Genomic DNA, 22,081 nt, shown 5'->3' with positions numbered 1-22,081 from the left:
AAAGTGCCGGCAGACGACGATTTAACGAGTCGTGACGCTGGCCAAGCGTCTATAAAACAATGTATGAACTTGCAAGGTGCAATTACTGATTTATAACAAGACGTGTAATGTTATTTTTAAGGGTGGGCAAACAATTTTTTTTTAGTATTAATAGAATACAAATAGTCAAATGCAGCCGCATATATTTACAGAAAGAATGCGTATTTCAGCACAATAAAATATGACGCTTGTACAAACTAGTGAAAAAAAAAAGACAGCCGACTATCACAGACAATTAGGATCAGTTAAAACACAAGATAATTAATTGTCATTAAAAATAACTGCATGAATGGCCTCTTAACATCTTTAGAGCCTGGTTGCAGATAGACTTTCCAAGAATTATGTTAAAATTATTTTAAATGCTAAATATGTGGTTGTTTAAAAAAAAGAAGTTGTGAAAAATGAAAAGGAGCAGCTCCTGAAGGATTTGTGCACTGTAGATACATATAAAAGGGCCCTTTACAAGAATATTATCACTGTTTGTAGCATCAAAAATAGAACTGCTACATGACTAGACCACAAGAAACACTAAATTACAAACTAGCACAAGCAAAAATCACAGGATGCCTGGTAGGCTTCCGCCAGAAAAAAAACAACAAAAAAAGCTTTAGTTTCTGCATTGCTTCGAAAACGTTTCTTATTGTTTCACTTCTGCTAATTTGCTATACTTCTTTTTGCAGACGGAAGACAGTAACTCAGTTTGAACAGTCAGTTAGTGCAAAATATTTTATTACTTTTGGTGCTATAAAATGGTGAATAGTCATTTTTTGAGCATAGTTAAAACTCAATATAGCAAACTTCAAGATAATAGTATTTTCAATTTACCAAGTATGCATAGAACTTTTCATAACTTCTTGTCTACAGAACACCATGTATATTCTGAACCTGTACCTATTTGCAAAAAAGATATTTCGATAATTTCAATATAACAGAACAAATTGCCGATTCTACCAGCTTCATTATATTGAGGTTTAACTGTAAGAATACAACTAGTTAGTGTGCAATATTAAATTCATATTCGAAACTTCGCATATTTGACCACCTTTAGTTATGGTTTCTGACATCATCCAACAACACATTGTAATTTAGTGCAATGTCTGAAGGTGCAAAATTGTTTACTAGACATGGAACATAGCAATTTACATGCAGTGCTCCAGAAAGCTGTAGGAAATACCATATTTTTGCATATATAACCCAGGGCTGTACATAATGTACACCTTAATTCAACCAAGGAAAGGGGGGGGGGGGAGAAAATCCAGAATAATAAATAACCCATGCAATAACCACATACCAACAACAGCCAAAGCTTCGTAAAATCAACCCTGAGCAACCTGCAAGCATAATCTTCTTTTGCATGTTCAGTCATCGCCGTTTTCGTTGCTTCACATAGAAGCATGGTGCAACATCACAACAAGATGTGCACTCATGCTCAAACTTTGCCTACAAGTGTGACCTCAAAGCAACATGAGCAGCAGTGCTGAAGCTACTCCATAAAGCAAAATTTGCATGTGATCTAAATCCCCACTACGTACTTCCATTTCTTGAATTTTCAGAATGGGTTACCGGCCCGAAGATACGCTATGTAGGGTCACCTCATTTGTTTTGAAACTGCGTGACTGACCAGCCCTCACTTTCCCATATACATGTATTACTTGGTCATTGTAATGTCACCGAGGCACCTGGCTTGAAGGAACCAGGGAAGAACTACTCCCCTAGAAAGGGCTTGAACATGAGAAGATTGCGGTACTTTGAATCATTCTACATGCTGGCCAATTGTCAACACTTTTGTTGAGCATGCACAGACCCTCTTTTTTCTGTCTTTCGTGGACAAAGTACAACAGAGAATGCAGACAATTCCAGCCCGGGCCAAGCCTGGAATGACGGAGTAAAGCTCCTGAGAAAGCACCCAAGGCCGAGTTCTGGTAGACAACTGACCTGATCCCAGGTGGATCCACTGTCAATTGATGGCATGGCACCCTTCAGCATGGCCCGGAAGGCATTCTCCAGCTTGCGTTGCTGTGGGAATCAGAAGCAAAGCACTAGTTGTGAAAAAGCCAAAACAAAGGCAACCTGAAAAAGAAAAATTCTGAAATAAACCTCTGACCTTGCGAGCCTCCTCTTTAAGCCGCTCTTTCTCCCTTGCGGCTGCCTTCTCCAAAAGCTGAAAATGCACAAGCACAAGATGTTGAGAAATTAGCAGCATCACCACTGTACTAGACTGCCCATGACAGCACCCTTAGAGGGGCCCTGCAAACATTTCATACCTGCCAAGTTCTACGTCACAATGTGCTCCTTCTGTTATCTCGAAACGAAAACTAAAGGAATTATGAAAATTGAAGTGGCCAAACAAAGGTTATTCAACCAATCAATTCAAAATTAAATCAGACAGAAAAAGGCCTAACATTTCACATTTCGCTCTTCCAGAAAGGACTTTTGCTTCTTCCCATCAAAACGCAACTCACACCTTGTGGTACCAGAAGTTTTCCAACCATTGTGGCCTTCTCTTCATAATCTTGCTTGATATAGTGACGCCATCTAGTTAAGATGCTTGCAAATGAACCTTCTCACGCACAGTAAATTTTATAAATAGCCACTAGATGTTTTTCAAAAATATACAGAATGAACTTTACAGACTGCTTATACACACATGCTACATGCAAACGGTTACTTTTGCATTATATCTCGAATGTAGACCCTTGGACAGCACATCTAGTGTCAGTTGCAAACAAAATTAATTTGTATTGCAGAAATGTGTGTTCTCTTCATAGCATTAAAAAGCATAAAACAAGTGTTTATTTTTTAAATTGTCATTGTATGCGCAATAGAACCTCATTGATACGATGCCCATCTCAAATGATTTTCCGGCACCAACATTTGTGACCGATAACAAGAAAAAAAAATGGCCTATTTACAGTTACACTTCTTTTCCGCCAGTTGATACATTCCCGGAAACCAATCTTTCATCAACAACGTTCAGCACATCGCCAAACTGCGATCGTAGAATATGTTTTCCAGCTGCTAGATTTCACGTGGACAAGGCGTGAGGCGTGCACGAAGAACAACCGTCCACCGCAGCAGCTCCCCTGCAGTATGTGGCCGTGCATCATGTGAAAACGCTGGCACACACACCAGCAAACCTCCTTGCGAGTCATTGCACGACTCCTTCACAGTTATTGCTGCCAACCCTATCGCAATAAGCATCTCCATTTATTTGTTTGACAGCACGCGTCGTGTTTGCCACTGGAAGCATACTGCACGCTTTTAGTAGATGATAACCCAAATGCGCCGCCATTCCTTGCTGCAGGCGGCACAAAGTGAGCGTCAGTCTTCGCTCTGGTGGCATCATATTCCTTGGTCGCCCACCAACTCGACTTCGTTTTGGTTTCCTTTTGCTGTCATAAAACACTACGCAATAGAAAAACAACAAAGCATGCCCTGCAGCGCAAGTCAGAACCAGCCCAACGCGCGTAGGCGTCTCGTGCCATGATTCTCGCCGAGTGGGCACGTCAAAACTTCCCACCGAAATGCCCCGCCACTCGAAAAAGCTGCTGACCCAGGCCAAACTTAAGAGCGCAAAAGCAAGCTTGTCACACCTGCAAAAATGACAACTTTAATCTCGGGCCACTTGAGCCCCCCATGCTCAGCACACATTGGCAACTCGTGCTGCAACGATTTGCGCAACGCTTCACATTACGTAAATGTTAACTACAACTGAGTCTGCCAAATTATTTTTTTACTTCAAATCGTGCACTTTCCCAGTTAGTACGTATTTCCTCACATATTTTTACAAAACATATGAATGAATGTGTGGTTTTTATTGGCGCAAGGGCCAGGTATGGCCAAAGAGCGCCATTACAAAACATATGAACAAGGTTCTACAGTATAGGTTATATATGCTACAGTATATTCACAACATATTCTTAATGTCCGACCAGTTAAAACGAACAGCATAAGTCACATGCCTTTTCATCACATCCGCTGCTGAAAATTGTTGGTTTATGATGCTGCAGTCAGCGTGGAAACAGATTTCAGAAGCAAATTAAAACATTGAATGCGCTGATTTCAGCACTTTCACTTGCACTGGAGGCATCGCCAAGTTCTATACTAAGCAAACGTAGAATAAGAAGAATTGCGTCATTTGGGATGCAGGGCCCCTTTAACTAACGCATGACATACTCTGGTAAAGTCTTACATAAACACCCTGTAGCACTTCTCAAACATCAACATTAAAAAGACATCTCTCTTTGGCTGTCGTCTGTTCTTCATTTTTAGCGTCATACGTAGTCGTATATCTATAACAATAACATTAAATGAAGACGATGAATTCTCCCGATATGTGAAAGCTTCAACTTTACTCTTAGCAAATTAAACATTAACCAGAACTGCATGCATGTATCTGGTATGCTGCTGTGTTCAAATGAGAAAAGGGTGCAATGTCTTTCACTCATGGCTGCTTTGTCATTTGCTAAACCTCTTGTCATTGATAAGAGCGTTATACCTGTCACTCCATTGAGGCAATTATTAAGTGGACTGACGTTATTATGCATACAAGCAAAAGCCACAAGTTTATGCAGTTCATTCAGTGCTACTACGAAGAACCAACCCCGTAATTTGAAAATATGTGGTTTTGCAAAGCGGTTCTCTGCCAGAAAAATAAACAGCAGGAAATTAAAGTAGCAGGCCTTACGCTGTTATATGTGAGCTTTACGTTGCCGGCATCCAAGGTGGCTGATCGTTTATCCTCACTGATCACTGTGACAAAGTCATCATACACCGTGTTCACTTCTACTACAAAGTTCTTCTCTCGCAGAATCTCCTTGATTATTTTCTTTTCACCGTGGAACCTGTCTTTGAGGTCCTCCACAAAGAACTTAAACAGATCCAATGGAGTTGAACCTGCAAAAGCATATCAATCGTAATGTAAAACATACGGCAGCATTCAGTGCTTTAGGTAAGGCAAAAAATAAATATCACATTTACTCTAAAGTATACCTTTCTTTCTGGAAAGATTCACTACAATATGGCATGCACATTATAGTCAAGTACAAAATCAAATCCCACCCCCCAATGTCGAAGGTCAAGCTCTGAAGCATTGCCAGTTCTGGCAACTCCTGTGAGAGCTGGAAGTTCTCTCATCATTGGAAACCACCAATAGCCGATGTCCAAGTTACAAATCGAGTAACCTCAGAATTTAAAACTTTGCTATTTGAAATAAGAACAAATAGTTATTTCATGCGGGAACAATCAAGGGTATTGCATTTTTTTTTAATTGGGGTGTGCATTACGTCAAAGGCACTACATTTTCCATTTCTGGCCATGAAAAATCAGTTGTGCATTACAATCAAAGACACATTAGGAACAAGTAAATTCAGTATTATACATTCATTTCTGATGTTGACATGTGCAAGCAGTTGCCAGATCAGCGTTGCATCTGCAATTTGACAGCATTAAATAAAACTTTCACAGCAGATTTCTAACAACATAATACAATCAATGCAGCTACATGACAACAAGATTCCTGCCAGTTTATTGCATTCTTTGACAAGCCTCCTAGTAAACTAGCTCTACTTCAGAAATGAACTGTAATGCAAAAAGTTCATCAAACAAACAGGAAGTTGAAGGCTCGCACTTACCCGGCTGGCCAAGCATATTGGTGAATCGAACGTCAGCGCGGATGGCTGGGTAGAGCTCTACCCATAAAGACATGGACGTCAACTTTCCCTTCTCGTGCAGCTCATTCAGTAGTGTCTGGCAAAAACAGGGAGGAAAAGTGTGACATATTAGATTAAAGACAGGCTCAGTGTAGGGCTTGACTACTGATGCAGTCAAACCTTGATGTAATTAACAAGGCTATAATGAATTCTCAAATATGACAAAGTAAACCTCAAGTATTTCTCAGTGATATCGGCATGTAAGAAATACAGTTGACTTCCGTTAATTTAACCCTGATAAGACTGACGAAATCTATCAAATCATCCTGTGGATCAAATTAAACAGGATGCAAAAAAAAAACAACACCGAAACACACCACTGATTAATTTGGCAGTATTTGCTCTATTCCAACATGCCCCCGAATCAAGCATGCACCCGCTTTCTATGTGTTCAAAGTAGAACGCTAACATATAAATGAGACTAAACTCCCAAACAAAGTAGAAACCTAATACGCACCTGATCTTTTTTAGCAAGAAAAATGGGCAAGGGCCCAATATGTGTTGCACAATGACGGCTGGTTTTTAAAGTCAGCTTGGCAGCAGTACATCTGTGTTATGAGGTAAAGCATACAAATGATGCGAAGGCCATTTTGGTTTTGTGTCTAAGTGCACCACACAGGGCTATCTTCAGCCCAATTTTCTTGAAACAAAAAAAAAAAAAGCATGCATCAGAATTGGGTAAATACCATAATCAGACATTGCTTCCCCATTTAGTGGCCAATTACCTAAGGGCACATTCATACCAGTGACTGACAGAGGTTGTGCGACCAACTGCGACTGGCGACCAAGGAATCATTCAAGGCGCCAGAGGTTGACACAGATAAGTGCCACCAGCGCGTTGCCATGCCGAAACGTCTCGAGATTGGTGTCGTTCACATCAGCTCGCACCGCCAATGTCCTGTAATATAAGCAAATGTCCTTCTCCTGCGCCGCTGATGGATAAGCAGCTTTGCAACTGCAGTCGCACAACTGAAAAATCAAGCAGCAAGCAACTTGCTCAAAACAGTCACTTTTCTATCAAAGTGACTCAACCGTTGCACAACCAACTTGGTCGCGTGACCTCTGTAAATCGTCAGTGTGAATTAGCCCAAAGTTCTGAGAGGCCATCAGCAAACTTTCTGATTAGCTGGTTTTTTTAGAATGTGCAGGCTATGGCAGCCCCCACAACCAGACCTTGTTTCAGGTGCAAGAACCTGCATCTCGATACTGATAGGAGGTTGTACCGATGTTAGTGCCTACCAAGAAGGCCTCACGGTTTTTGCGTTGCTGACGCTTCAGCCGCCTTCTCGCACGCTCCTTCTCCTCTTCCTCTTCCTGCTCCAGCTGTCGGATGTGGTCCTCAAAGATGATCAGTGCATCCTCCTTGTCCATGTCTGTGGACATGAGCGCCACATAACGTACTGTCACAGTGTGGCAAGACATTGTTTAAAAGCAGCTACAAAGTAGGGATATCACAGTAGTAACGTAGTTCAATAATGGTGGCTGCATGTGCAGGTCATTCCACAGTCACTGCCAGAGGATTTTAACACACAGATAATGAGCAGCTTAAACAGGGCTGCTTTTATGGATCTCTCAATGCCAAGTTCACTGAAACTATACTATTTCTTCCATCTGTAGCAGGAAAGGAATAACCATGAGAATGAAGAATGCATTAACTTTCAGTGCAGTTCCTAAAGCATCATGTCGTATATTGTGTTGTGCACAGCTTACGAACGGCTTAAGCAGTAGACTACCTTTTCTTTCATCACACAGATTTATGTGGATTGCTATTACACAACAGCAATTCCATCTAACACAACTACCATGTTTCTACATATTATAAAGGAGATTTATTGGGGTTCGTAGCGACCGCCGGTCCTAGGATGCACCGAGCAGTTTTCGAGCTCGAGCCTCCACTGCGCGCTTGATGCTGCCGATGCTGCTGACTCTGTGCGCACGTTCGTCATCTTCCTTACAATGGCCCCGCAGAAATAAAGGAGCCATCCTGGCGACTTAGTTTTCTGGAAGGGCGGTAGAATGGTGATACGGCTTGAGACGCTGAATGTGAACTACTTCGCGATGACAGCGTCGCATGTCGGACGGCGGCGTTATCGGCTCAACCAGGTAATCGACGGGTGATGTTCTCTCGAGAAAACTAGTACCAGTGCATTCTTTAGCTATTGGACTCAATTTGCCTAAATGATGAAGTCCTGACAAGCTGTAGAAAAACTACAACTCTAGCTATGCATGTCAGACTCATTGGCCCAGTGCAACTAAGCCCTGCATCACAAACATTTCTAAAGTATGCTAATGTCCTGACCAGTGACATGTGAAATGTATATAGAAAAAGTTAAACAAGTGCCTCTCCATGGAGTTCTAGTGACCAAAAATACCGTAAAAACTCACATATAGTCCAAGGTATCTTTCCAGATTTTACCTTGTGTAATTTCCGCCCCGTACTTTAAGCGGATCCCAACAATTTCCAGCCCAATTCTGCAGTTACAGTTTCAGTATTGCTCAGTGCTATGATAATCAGGTTCGCGTGCCATCATCATGTTCTACGACATTGAAATCACCCTGAAATCGCGACAGCCACGCCTTAGGGAACAGCACAATTAAAGCGCAAATTGTATCTCGCACAATGTCAGGACTGCAAAAGCACTATTCGGTTGCTTTTAAAGGGGTTCTGAACCACCCCTCGAACTTGGTGAGAACACGCAGTCCATGGATAGCATCCATTGCCGTGAACATCTCAGCCGAATTTTGGAGTCATGCACAGCGTGTGGAGCTCGCAAGCGGAGTGCAAAGTCACATTTTTCTCAGACGCTTTCTATTTAACAAAAGCTTGCTCATCACTCTTTTCTGGACACTTTAGTTCTTGATACAGAACATTCCCATATGCTGCTGCTAATGGCCAATAGCTGACATCAATCAAGAAGGGTGTTTGGATCAGTGCGCTTCTTCTACTGTTACTGTGTATATTTATTGAAGCAGTTTAATAAACAAATGAAGTAAGCAAAAATCTGCTTTCAGATTTCAATAATTACGTACTTCTGGAAGAAGTACACCATCGTCTGCTCCCGCTAGGCCGTGGCCACTTGCGAAGGAAAACTTTGGCTACCCTGCTTATTGGGGTCACAGCTGTCGGGTTTCGCTAATTTCGATTAGTTTTGAACACTCAACTAGCCTCAAACCACGCGAAACTTAAGGTCAGACCAAATGCATGTTTTCCAGCACGCGCTCACTCCTGACTACTCCTGGTTAGACACCTTGGCAGACTTCACTTCGTATTGAGCTATTGATAGTGCTTCAAAATGCACAAGTTGGATGTGGCTACTATCCATCGGTCAAGCTGATGCAAGACAAAATCTGGCCATGCACATGAGTGTGAGTTGTGGGGATGCGCGACTCTCACGCGTCCCCTGATATGTTGTTTTCCCGCATGGCGCGGGTCCTGTAATCCGGCTTCGCCGCGTGGCCTCGCGCCCGCGGCGGTCGGAGTGGTGCAAGCTCAGTGCGAGAGATGGCGCGAGTGCTGCGCTGCTGCGGGGTTACTTGGGTGCGGGAAAGACAAGGCGCTCCCTCTTTGGTTCGGGACAGCAAGCAATGCGGACATGCCGTGCCGGGCGTGCGTCGATCCATGCTTCTGCGAGACCGTCTCGCGTGGCCGCCTTGGAACGCGCCACCGTTCGCGTGACCATACACGCAAACGACCAGGCGTTGGGATCCAGCATGGGGCGAACATATTCGCTCGCTAACCGGTCGCGGTGAGAGAGAGAGTAAAACATGTTTATTAATAATATTTGAATGGCGAGAGCAGTGTGGGAGGAACCCTCAGTCCAGGGTCCCTAAGATGATTCCGGTGATGTTTCGAGCCCGTTGTATCAAAGCTCGGAGGACCTCAGGAGGTCCGTCGCAGAGGGCATCGTCCCACAGCTCTTTGTTGCGTAGGGGGTAAAGGAGAGTAAGTCGGACTTCTAGATTTGTCGCGCGCCCATCGGCATGTTTTGTGGATAGCAGCCCGGCTAGCAGGCATTGATCTATGAAAGGTGCAATAAATGCCCTTGTGATTGTTTGCACTACTGTGTTGACGTTCCTTTGTCCCAAGAGCACGGAGGAGAACCCCACAGAGTGCGCACTCAAGCCCTGTCGTGCACAAAGCAAAAGGTGCGCATGCGCACTATGGGTGCATGTAGCTGTGGTCTGTTACGTAGCATAGATACCGTGGCCGCCACAAGGTGATGCGACGAGTCCGCTGACTGAGCACACTGCGGCTTGCTGAGGACAATCACGTTTGGTACGTCATGGGCGCCAGAACTGTTAGTGGCATCTATAATCAGATTTGAAGTGCGCACCACGGCGACGTTCAGTAGGCAGAGCATTGTTGGCATGCTCTGCTTCGCCGTAGCCTTCATAGTGCAAGTCACTGAACAAGGAGCGGAAGCACCCTTTAGGAGATGTCTGATTGCCAATACTAACTCGGCTTCTGCTGAATGCATTCAAGTACTTTTTGTAGCAAAGTGTTTCTGAAATAGTTTATTTTAACTTCAAATGCATTTCCCGACTTCGATAATAAGTGGCTCAGTAGTTTAAGATAAAAGTCATCATAGCTGCCGAAACAATCGGCAACTGTGCCACAGTGTGGCAGTTCAGTGTGAACGAGAGGAGCATTCACGGTTGGAGGAAGCAAAGAGAAGCCCACTAAAGTTGCTAGTTGAGCAAGTTGGTATGTGCTCATACTGCATACTGAGGGAGGAGTGCACAAAGACTAAACACAAAGAAGTAGGAGACAGCACAATGCTGCACTCGCAACTAGTATCTATGTTGAAAAGCGTCACCTTAAGGAGAGATGCGGCTTTCGCATCACGAAAAAGGGCCAGAAAATTGATATCTTGGATATCACATTTTCAGTTTCTATAACCCTTTTCTATCTAACCCGAAATATCATCACTGAAAATTATGCAGAGCAGATTACCTACTTACCTGCACTCTAAAAAAATTTGTTGTATAAGCCAGGATGGGTGAAAATTTTTGTTGAAATCACGAAAAATCTGCGTTTTTCAAGCTACAATATCCCCAGAACGACGCAACTGAGCACCACCATTTTGGCCTTTCCCTATCTTGGCATTTCTCCATATTCAAATTCGCCACTTCAGCTATCTCCTCCATACAGAAACAAGTGCACAAAATGCAAATGATTGAAGGTGGTTCTGGAGTCTCAGAGTGGCCGCGCCTGCCATGTGACCTCAGTGCAGTGCACCATTGGTCCGACACTCCCTCAGTAGGGGCGGGGCATTGTCTGCTCTTTGCACCTCGCAAAGCTCTTGACCTCTCAACCACCATGATCTCTCGAAATGGGTGCGACGCAGACATCGAAGGAGCACAGCCAACCCCTCCATTACTGGACATCTCAGGCCCACAACTAAGCATCCTGAGCATCTTTGATGCGGACTTGCAACCAAGCACTTTGTGCGTGGAATCTTTGGACATGCAGATAAGCCTTTCGAGCATCCGTGCTTCAGACTTCACTTCCAAGCAGATCGCACAAGGAATTCTTGGACCTGCAGCTAAGCCTTTAGAGCATCCGTGCTTTGGACACAGCAACCAAACACATTGCGCAGGCAATCCTCACGACCTGTGACCATGCCCATCGCGCGCATACTCTTTGGACCCGCGACTGGGCATTTCGCCCATCGGCGCATGGGACTCGGCTACCAAGAACACAGCATACGGACTCCTTGTGTCCATAGCTAGGCATTTTGCGCATTGGCTGCTAGGATTCAGCGATCGAGCACATTGCGCACGAACTCCTCAAACCCATGGCTAAGCATTTTGCACATCGGCACCTCAGGCTCTGCAACCAAGCACATCGCACACCCAAGTCAAGTTCCTTCTTTTTTTTTTTTTTTTCTGGTCACAGTTTCTTCAGCTACAGTGCAGGTCGGGCCCTCCTCGCTTTTTTGGCTTAATTATTTTAATTCGTTCCCATCCAAAGTGAAGCCTGATGTGAAGGTGCCTAGACAGATGAAAAGCGTAAAGGAGGGGGAGGAGGGGTTGTGTTTATATAGGTAAACTAGCACACAGTCTAGCACAAAAAAGAAGCCTTTTTTTTTTTTTGTATACACCGACCTCAGAAGTTACCAGGAACCAAAGAATGGAGTGTTCCCTGAAAATGAAGAGGACCTGACACACTTCTTTCAAGAGCAACAAGCTGCACATGTTGCTGTCAACATGAAGCTGCTGCAAGCAAAGGCAAGGCTAGAAAGGCATTTTGCAGATGGACTCCAAGGCAAGTAAGCACTGGGTATCTCATTCTATGCGCTGCACTAGAGTTTCTATACGTCGGCACATGTCAGCATCACAGAAGCTGCAAGAAAGATGCAAAGAGCTGTTTGTGCCCTTTTCAGCGGCCCGTGACTTCACTGCATAAGTCAGTCAGCTCGCAGCTGGGCTAGATCGGCAATGCTGATCAGACATCAGTACATCTTTACATGCCCTTGGAACTAATGGTGACTGACGATGTAAGAGAAAGGCTTTAGGCAAGTTCCCGTGAGGTCAAGTGGAAGTGGGAAGATGATGGTCACCGTAGCGTGAAGTGCAATTTTCCATATTTGCTGTCCCCAAATTATCCTTTAAACTATATACAAGTCTGTACTATACGTGGGTTGTTACGGTATCTCAGTCCAGATGGCAGGCACCACTCACTGAGCAGCTCGGCGTCTTCGGCAAAGGTGGGGTTGTCAAGCAGCAGGTGTTGCGCCTCCTGCCATGTGGTGCTGTGCATGATGCTCGTCATAGAGTCAAGGATGTCGCTCAACACCTGCATGTTGCGCTTGCGCAGTATCTTGGACTCTTCCTGCATCACAGCAACACAGTTCACTCAGTGTCGTTTCAAGGCAAAACGATGCTAGCAAACACTGTTGTTTAATACAAAGCTTCCCTGCAAGACACAGCCTGCTGCAGGTTCCTCGTTGCTGCTGTTGTTGTCACACACAAATGACACTCACCTAAATGGAGTAGTTAGTTAAGGTTTACCAAGAAACCATGAAAAGAGCCCTGTTCACAAAAACTGTCTTGCTAGTGTGTTAATACTGCCACCACAAACTATTCCTTATGTGCAGCCATGAAGTGGGTGTATTATTGAGCCTTTGTCATTTTTCCCAATAACATCTTTTAGTTTTAACCCTTTGTATTCAGGTCTCATGCCACTCCCGACATGCAAAATTATCTGTCGCGTTCAGATGTCAGGAAGCATCCAACGCACAGATGCACTTGCGTGCACCAATTTCTTTGCATTCATTGCGGAACCTTTGGGGAACTATTTAAACTGTTACTGCACTTTGTAGTGTCTGCAACTGAGGCCAGCACTTTCTTTCGGCGCACTTGAAGGAATTCATACACACTTTTGCGGCGCGAGCACTGAGGGTGGCAACATTTTCTCTGCATTCACTTTAAGAAAAGAACTCGCAGTAGTTCAGTGAAACTGATGATTTCAGTACCGAGCAGAAATATATCCTGCCACCATACGACAAGCAAATGTCTTTAAGAGCCCTAAAGAAGAAAGTGACAATGAGGACCCAGAAAAAAACAATTCCTGTGATTATCACCCACAACCTGATGCTGGCTGGTGGCTGTGAACAGAACAAGAGCCTCAGGGAAAAAAGAAATCTTGCTAAAATAAATCACTAACTAAGCATTTGTTTACACGAGTGCTCTTTCTATGGCGTTCAAAACACACAAGGTGGTTCCTGACCTTGGAATGACTGTGCAAGGCGTAAACACTCAAAATGGCAAAGGGATGTCAAGGGTGCTGTTCTTACCTTTTCCTTTTTGGCAAGAAAGAAGAGGACATCGTCAAAGAGCTCCTTGCGCTCTCGCTCAGGCACAGCCTTCCACACATCCAGGTCACCAAACATCTGGTCCGCTTTCCGGTATCGCGTGTTCGAGCTCATCTTGTCATTACTCTGCAGGAACTGTTCCAGGTCTTCCTTGGCCTGTTTGGCACGCAACCGTTGCTCCTCCTGCAGTTGTACAAGCACCTAAGAATGACTGAACGACAAGCACTGTTCACCAAATTATATGTTGCAAGTGACCAACCAATAATTATGTCATTATTAGCAATAGGTTGCAAGCAATCAACCAATGATTACATCATTAACTAGCAACAAATTTGGAAAACCTTGGTGATACCTGTATCACCTCATTGATGACAAGATCCTTTCAGCTGAAGAAATAAACAATGAGACATATTTTTAACTCTTTCGTCACTGCTAAAAATGTGCTCATCTGTAGTGCTTTTATGTTTTAAAATTTTATTTCAAGATGAAGTAGCCGCAACGTATACTGTGATACATAAAATTATACACTGATAACAGGTGTTTTGAAAAGCAGTATAGCAATAATGATAGCTCGGACAATTTTTGAGAACACTATGTGAAATTTCAAAGATGCATCTCAAGGAACACGAATGAAAGTAATAATTTGCTATATTTAGCACAAGCACTGAAAGTAAGAAAATCTGAAATATACAAAATAAGCACCTGGTTCCTAGTTCCAAATTTTTGCAAGTCAAATTACTACCGTATTTGCTCGATTGTAACAAGAGTTTTTTTTTTTTTCATGATTTTCGGTGCTTGAACTCGACCCTCTCATTACATTTTAATAGCGGCAGAATTGACCATCTGAAAACAAATATCCTAAATCTTACAGTTTTTAACATTATGTTCATAACCCGTAGGTCTCGATCTAATCAATAAATAAATTATTCGAAGTCACACCTTGGTTTTGGTTGGAATTGAGACCATTTTCGCTGTGCTTGTCATTGGCGTCACAGTTATGGTGCTGCAGTACACTGTGGCCTTTCGCACTTTGACTCCGTTTATTTGTGACATTATAGCAACGAAGTGCATTCAGTATGATGCCCACTTCAAGAGATGAGCAATTTTGATGGCCGAGAGGATGGGAACATCCGTCATGGCTTGGCGGCTCGATGCCAACGAGTTCACGATTCGCGGATCCAAGGTCGGTCAGAAAGGCTTTGTAGACCTTGTAGTGACGTAGTAGCATCCCCGAGTGAAATGGTTTTGCGGCCTCTTAAGATGTGCTTAATCTCAAACAAGCTCAAAATCGACGTGAATCTGGGACAATCACTTCCGGAGATCACTTCTGGGCAATCACTTCCGAGCAATCACTTCCGGAGAACTTTTGTGAGGCTTGACTCATCCTGGCACCGAAGACCTCGAAGTATATGGCTGACAGTGCTCTTGGCACTGATAGCGAGCTTGGCACAGCGCTAAAAACATTTGTCGAGGACGCTTTCAGTGTCGAGTCACGCAAAATTTTGTGAAAGTGAAAATTTCTCTGAAAGAGATCCCCCAAGGAAAGCTGTCTCCACCTCGGACGTGAAGAGAACTTGTTTCCGAATTGTGATTCCTTGAATAAAGGTACCATTTTTTCTTCCTTGCATTTCGTGTTGCATTCGCAGTGTTATTTATTATTATTTTTTATCTTGTTTGACTGGAAAGCCGACCCTCGCGTTACAATCGTGGTCGCGTTAAATTCGAGTAAATACAGTACGAATAAATTATTATGAAGATTTGTTGAAAAATTATTATGAAGATTAGGCAAGAATATGATTATGGTTTGTTGGCATCAATACCAGCCATAGTGATGCCCATGCCTTGTGGAAGAGCAGTATCTTTGCAAATGTGAAAACGGCTAAGTTCCTAATCTACAGGGAGCATTTGTTTCTACTCAGTACAGCAGGCATCTGGCTTGTTTGTTACTGCATTCTTCGCATCGTGAAACAATGGTTGCCAGGTCAGGGAAGCACGGAGAAGCCTCCTCATACTTGATTATTGCGTTCGGTCAGCTTTTCTGTGCAAGCGAGGTGGTCTAATGTGCATTCAGCTGGCACTGAAGCCTCCACATGCTTTGTTCAGTTCCTGTACAGTGCTATACAGTAATGTGGAGTGCTGCACAATATTGTACAGCAATGAATAATGGTACTTGAAGAGGCGGTGTTCTAAATGTGAGAGATTAGGCAGCTAGTCAAGCTTCTGTCGAAGGTTGGTCTGAAACCGACTGCATGCTCTAGTATAAGTGAAAACCCCACATGACGGGAAGGATTGCTCATAATAATCTGTACATATGCTGTCAAAGCGCTCATGAATAAAAGCTACCCGCGGTGAGGAAAATAAAGTTGAACTCAATATTATTCTAACACAATTATCAAAATAACATTCACAAGCAACTGTGACCATTTGAGGTACCATAAAAAATGTTTAGACATTGAATCGGAAAGTTAGACTACCTGAGAAGAGCTTCTGTGTCTTCATTGCTGTTGTAATATAAAAATTATGTTGATAAGCCAATCAAAGCGCTTATCTTGCAAATATTTATTGAAGAAGTAGCAGCACTGGAGGCTAGTTTTGATGATACCTCCAGTCAAAGTTTTATATTTTTGGACACCCCAATTTACCGAAAATCATCACATCTGACAAATAGCTGAAGTTCAGTTGTCATTTCAGACAGCGCATGACGTTGCTAGTAGAAGAATTCCAACGGAATTGTTTAACAATGCGTAGAAAAACTTTCAATCAAATTAATTGATTTCTATAAGCATGGTAATGAAAGGGTTAAATTTCCTCAACAAAGTTTGTAGGCTAGCTAAAGATTTTCTCATCACTGACACTGTCAGCAAATAACATACAACTGGCGCCTGTAAAAGCTTCATTAACCCTTTGACGGTCAATGACATAAATACACAGCGCCGCGAACAAGTTCGAAAATGGTCGATGCCGTATATTTACGGCGCCACCTGTACGTTTAAAAAGCGCGCCAATTTCCTAACTTTTTATTTTCTGTCATGTGATGCCACTATGTGGGGATACAGGGAATTTTTTTCACGCGCCTCCCTCTCTCGGTTTTCATTGCATGGTTTGTTTTAGCGCTAGTTTGCTCTCACGCATCTATGTACTACCGCTCGAGCATTGGCACGAGCGCGGGCGGGCAGCCGTTTCGATTTTGTTTCGTGGGTGGTTTCGGCTTTTTGCGCTTGCAAAGTGATGGCTACCTCATTACTAATCGCTCAAAGGGTGACCGCTTGTTTCTAGCTCGTTTAGAGCTCACAGGGGTGCACATAGGAAGGATGCCGCCCATGCATGCATTTCCGTTTCTTTTTTTTTTAAGACTCGCGAAAACTAATTGCCCTAGCTGGTTGGCGATAAGATGAAGATTAGTGGAAGTTTGTCACACGTGTTGCTTTTGATGGGCACACAACCAAACACTTTTCTTGAGTGAGCGCTACTACACAGTTCGATTACGATATGGACATGCTTATTAGTGTAAGAGCAGGAACATTTGAGACTTGCGAAATACTCTCGTGTGCAGATTTTCAAAGCCTTGAACTATGTGCATAAAAATGCATTAAATTTTTAATTCTAATAAGTTCATTTCCTTTTTTTGTTGTTGTTATTCATGAATGAAGACTGAATAGATACCAACGCAATTTTTTTTTTCTCACTTTACAGTCACCCTAAAAGAATTACGGTAAATTTTTTTCGAAATGAGTCCCCAAGAAGAATTGGAATCTGCAATAAAAAAAATCGACCCTGGGCAGTCGCATATGGCAAAAAAAATTGATCCTCAAAGAGTTAAAGGACTCCTGAACCACCCCTCGGGCTTTGTGAAAAAACGGAGTCCACGGAGAGCACACGCTGCTGTGAACATCTAAGCCAAATTTTGCAGTCGTGAGCAACATGTGGAGCTCACAAGCGGAGCGCTAAGTCACCTTTTTCTCAAACAGAAGCCTGCTCCTCACTCCTTTCAGGCACTTTATCACGTAACATAACAGATTCTCGTATGTGGCTGCTATGTGGCTACTACCTGTATGTGGCTACTACCTGTCGGCAAAGCTGGCGCAGGTCAAAGCCAGTTCCCACCATGTAGCATGGCCCGACTCGAGCACATGAGCGTGAGCGTGCGCTCAAGCCCTGTCGTGTACAAAGAAAACGCTGCGCACACACAGTACACTTGCACATAGCTGTGATCTGCTCTGTGGCGTAGATACCGCAGCTGCCGTGACAAGTCCGCTGGCTGAGCGCGCTGTGGCTCGCTGGGAACAACCACATTTGGCAGCACGTCATAGGTGCCAAGTTCAGAAGTAGTGGCATCTACGTGAACATCCAAAATAAATAATATCCAAAACTGCGCACTATGGTGACGTTCAGTAGACGAAGCATTGTGCGCACGCCTCGCTACGCCGTAGCCTTCGAAGTGCAAGGCACTGAAGAAAGAGAAGAAGCACCGCGAAAGGGATGTTTGATTGCCAATAATTCCGCTTCTGTTGAACAGATACTGAAGTACTTTTTGCGGGAAAGTATTTCTGGCATAATCTATTTTAAATTCAAATGTGTTTATAAACTTAAATAAAATGTGGTTCAGGGTCCCTTTAAGAAGATGCATACTTCGACCAAGAGAAAATTACTGTATTTATTCGAATCTAGGTCGATAGTTGTTTTCAAATATAATCATATACCAAACTGTAGGGTCGGCTTAGATTCGAGGATTGAAAAAAACGTGACAGTTTGTAATTGCAAATGATAGATATGGTGCATAGCTAACGTCATCTAGAAAAGTCAGTATCACAGCCGCTAATAGCCACACCTGTAGCCAACCAAAGTGCATGAGCAACGTCGCCATTTTGACCTGTGTCATATCGGTATCGTGGCTTAAATGGCATTAGGCATAGCATTATCGTAATGGGACCAAACAGGCAATGCCACAAACAAAAAGTTGTGCTAGCCGCAGAGGCATCGTCAAACGTTCAAGCCGGGCGGGACTTCAGCGTCGATAAAAAAAAATGTCTGTCGTTGGAGGGGGCAACGGGAGATGCCTTTTGAGTGTGCGGCAACTAGGAGATGGTAGCGATATGGAAGATAAGCATGCGATAACAATGAGGAGCTGTTCACCAAGATCGCACCGCATTTATACACGTACAAGCCGTGCCGCACTGTCTGCGCACGCGTGGGCACGCAGATGCGAGCTTCCGCGCTTCCGCAAGCGTACGAGGCTAGCAGCAATGATGACACAGAGCAAGCTCGGCGTGTGCATATTAAATAAATACTGTTTTTATTTTGTGAGCGCTGTCCCCACTTTTTCGTTCGGCTTACATTCAAGGTAAGCTTTTTTATTTTTTCAGACTTCGGACATTCGGGGGTTGGCTTAGTATCGGGGTTGGCCTAGATTCGAGTAAATATGGTAAGTACGAGGTTGCAGTGACTATACAGCACTGAACAGTGTAACAGTGGGTTCCTAACAGCAAAATGGTCGCATTAAAATTTGATGCTGTAATTGCTTATGGCAGTGTAAGTATGGAAAGAAAATTTGCTCTCTCAAGACTGCCACACTGATCAAGAACCAGTAGCAATATCTCAAATCTCAATTGCACTCCACTAAACTGCTTATGGAATTCCTGCGAGATAAAGACCTCAATCAGGCCTTTATCCTAGCACAAAAAATTCAAGGGGCACTTAGTTATCCATACCTGGATGAATTCGAAAGCATTGTGGCCACGTCAGCAGAAGCGCAGTGACATCTGGTGGCGCCACTTGCAGAGTCACGCGACTCGAGTGACCATGTCAGCAGAAACGCTGAAACGTCACGTGACCAACGGTGTCCGTCACAAGGTGTGCACAATGCAAGGTCTTAGGTTTGACTCTGACCAAAGGTCAAGGGTTCGACTGCCACCAAAGTAAGTGGGTTCAAGTGCCTTACTTAACTGTATAATAATTAGCAGTGCCTTAATCAGCCTTGCCCTAATTAAAGGGACATTAAAGGCAAATACTGAGTCGATGTAGACTGTTTAAATACCATTCCAGAAACCTCGCAATGCTTGTTTCGTGCCAAGAAATGACTTAGTTTACGAGAAAATTGTATCTGAAGGGTCCGAATGCCTTTTTCGAAATTCAGGCCTTCTGCCCCCCAACCGGGGGAGTGGTGACGTTGCATAAGCCATCACCCTTTGCTGCCGTCGGTGTGTAAAACGGCGCCTGACAGACAGCAGTACCGAGCCAAGACAGAGCAGTGGATTTCCAGCTGCTTTTTGGTCAAGTGACGTAGACTGTTCGGGCATCCCGTGACATCACGTGGAAGTTGAATTCTCTGCTACTTGCAGTTGGTGCGAGTTTTGCAAGCCAGCAAAGCCAGCACAGCACTACGCGATAACTAAACTACTGAAATGCGAAAACGTGGGTGGCGTGGAGTCAAGCGAAAACGAAACCTTTCAACCGCACGCATCGTCAAGGGTAATTTCAATGAGTTCTTTTTCCTAAAAATGAAATAGAGCTGGACAAGTATTTTATTTCATCTCATAATACAATACGAGGATGTTTCTTGCAACGAGTGGTAGAGTACTAGTGGCAGAATTTAACTGAGCAGTGCTTTCATCATCGAGCAAGCGCTTGAATGTCCCGGAGGAGTCTAAATGTCCTGCGTTTACCTCAATTTCTTGATTATTAAGACTCTACTCGCGATAATATTCATGCCTTAGAGATTCTCAAGCACTAATCAATCACTTTAGCTTGACTTAATACTTCCCACTAGTGTCTCTTCAACAACATGGATTTGAGTGTCTTAATTAACTTTATCTTAATTAAGTGTGCCTTACCTTACACTTAATTAACCCCAAAGGTCATGGATTCGACTCTCACAAGAGGTCGAGGGTTCGTATCCTTTATGTACCATCGTGTGATAATGCTGCCAACGCCAGATTTTATGCCTCATAAACCATTTAAAGCTTTCACATTAACTTTTGTGCTATTGCATTTGTGTTCGTGGATGCATATGTAGTGTGTGTGTGCTTTGTTTTTGTTTTTATCTCACTACCTTTCTTTCACCCTTCACCATCTCACCTGGAGTAGCATGTTAGGCATGTCGCTAGGCTAACCTGTCCAGATATCAAACTTTCTTTCTCTCTCTCTCCATAGTTCTCGGTTATTTGTGCTGTTTTGACTGTGCAAAGAAACAGCTTCTCGTATATTCTCGTAACAGCCACCAAGTCATGCCTAAGTGCATGAGGCCTAACGGTCAACTGAAACAGCATCACCTTGCCAGGCGATTTATACCTGTCATTGTTAACAGTATGGACTTTCAGAGTGCTATGTTCCTGCCCTCCATTTTGGCACGCCACTCCAGAAGCAGAAGGAGTGGCAAACATTGAAAGAAGGTTGCCACAATCCTAAATGCACCCCATGAACAGCGACCAACATCTGGTAAAAGTGGCACCTTCCTCTGAGTTACCTCCCCCTCCTGCTTTTAATACATTGAGGCAGGCATAGTAAGCACACCGGAGGCTATGCCCAAAGACACAGAAGCCAAGCAAGACCGGAAACAGGGCCCACCTTTTCTTCTTTGCCCCTCTGCACCTTGTACGAGTTGAAGGCCTGCTTCTTCTCATTGAGTTTGCGCAGCGTCCCGTAGCGGGGGTCATTGGCAATGAGCTTAAGTGCTTGTTCCCAGCTGCAATTGCTGGGCACCTCCTGCGTAAAGCATGGGCATGGTATAATGAACCACTTCACTCACGCAAGGCCACATCAGTGCAACAGAGATGCTGCAGATTCAAATCCCACATCCACGGACTTCTTGTGTTATCTAGTGGCCCTTTCAACAGCTCCAGGGTCATTTAAGAGCAATAAACAACCTCCATACTACTACTATATCTATATACTATATATCCATATATATATCTATATTACTATATCTTTATAATTAGCCTCCACAGCCCAGAATAGCCAACAAATATCAAGAAAGTGGTTAGGTGCGTTGTTAGTATGGTAAAGGTTAAGCAGAAATTTTTATTCTAGCTGTTACTGTTGCAATGAACATAACGAGGTACCAACTTGAAGTGATTCCTAGTGCTCCACCTCATGCAATATTTTTCTCATTAACAAAGTAGTGACATAACATTTCTGTTAAACAAAGGGCCAAACCCTCTAAACCAGAGGAAAAATAGTGGCAGGCATCAAGAGTGCCCTAAATAATTTACTATAATACTTGTTTCTACAAACCAGCTTTGGTGCCCAGGCGGAAGACGTGTCATGATTGCATGAAACAGCTTGCTTTCTCAGTTCTTGCAATCGATGCAGTTACCACTTCAAGCTCAGTCAGAAGGAACTCACGTAGCGCTTTCGTTCATTTTTTATGAGCAACACCGTCATATCTAACTTTATTGCTACACAATGCAAGCAAATTTTGCTCCACATCATGAGGTCACGATAATGTCAATACCACCAAATCAGGCATTTCGAAAACAACTTTAGCACCAAATTAAGATATCTTAGTAGTTTTCCCAA

The 22,081-nt window shown here is 43.5% G+C and overlaps 1 protein-coding gene across 4 annotated transcripts in view; it reads right to left on the bottom strand.

Annotated features, from left to right (window-relative positions):
- The window catches only part of Prp40 (pre-mRNA processing factor 40), a 72,098-nt gene that overhangs the window by 12,170 nt on the left and 37,847 nt on the right, over positions 1–22,081 (bottom strand). For all 4 annotated transcript variants that reach the window (XM_075681731.1, XM_075681734.1, XM_075681732.1 and 1 more), the window contains exons 10-17: positions 21,131–21,268; positions 13,550–13,750; positions 12,435–12,585; positions 6,990–7,123; positions 5,673–5,787; positions 4,727–4,935; positions 2,144–2,200; positions 1,975–2,055 (exon numbers count right to left, since the gene is read on the bottom strand). In XM_075681731.1, coding sequence (XP_075537846.1) covers positions 1,975–2,055; positions 2,144–2,200; positions 4,727–4,935; positions 5,673–5,787; positions 6,990–7,123; positions 12,435–12,585; positions 13,550–13,750; positions 21,131–21,268 — 1,086 coding nt within the window. The remainder of the gene's footprint in view (positions 1–1,974; positions 2,056–2,143; positions 2,201–4,726; positions 4,936–5,672; positions 5,788–6,989; positions 7,124–12,434; positions 12,586–13,549; positions 13,751–21,130; positions 21,269–22,081) is intronic.

This window comes from Dermacentor variabilis, chromosome 2 (assembly GCF_050947875.1).
Source record: "Dermacentor variabilis isolate Ectoservices chromosome 2, ASM5094787v1, whole genome shotgun sequence".
Taxonomy (NCBI): Eukaryota; Metazoa; Arthropoda; class Arachnida; order Ixodida; family Ixodidae; genus Dermacentor; species Dermacentor variabilis.
This window is presented reverse-complemented; position numbering and strand designations above follow the sequence as displayed.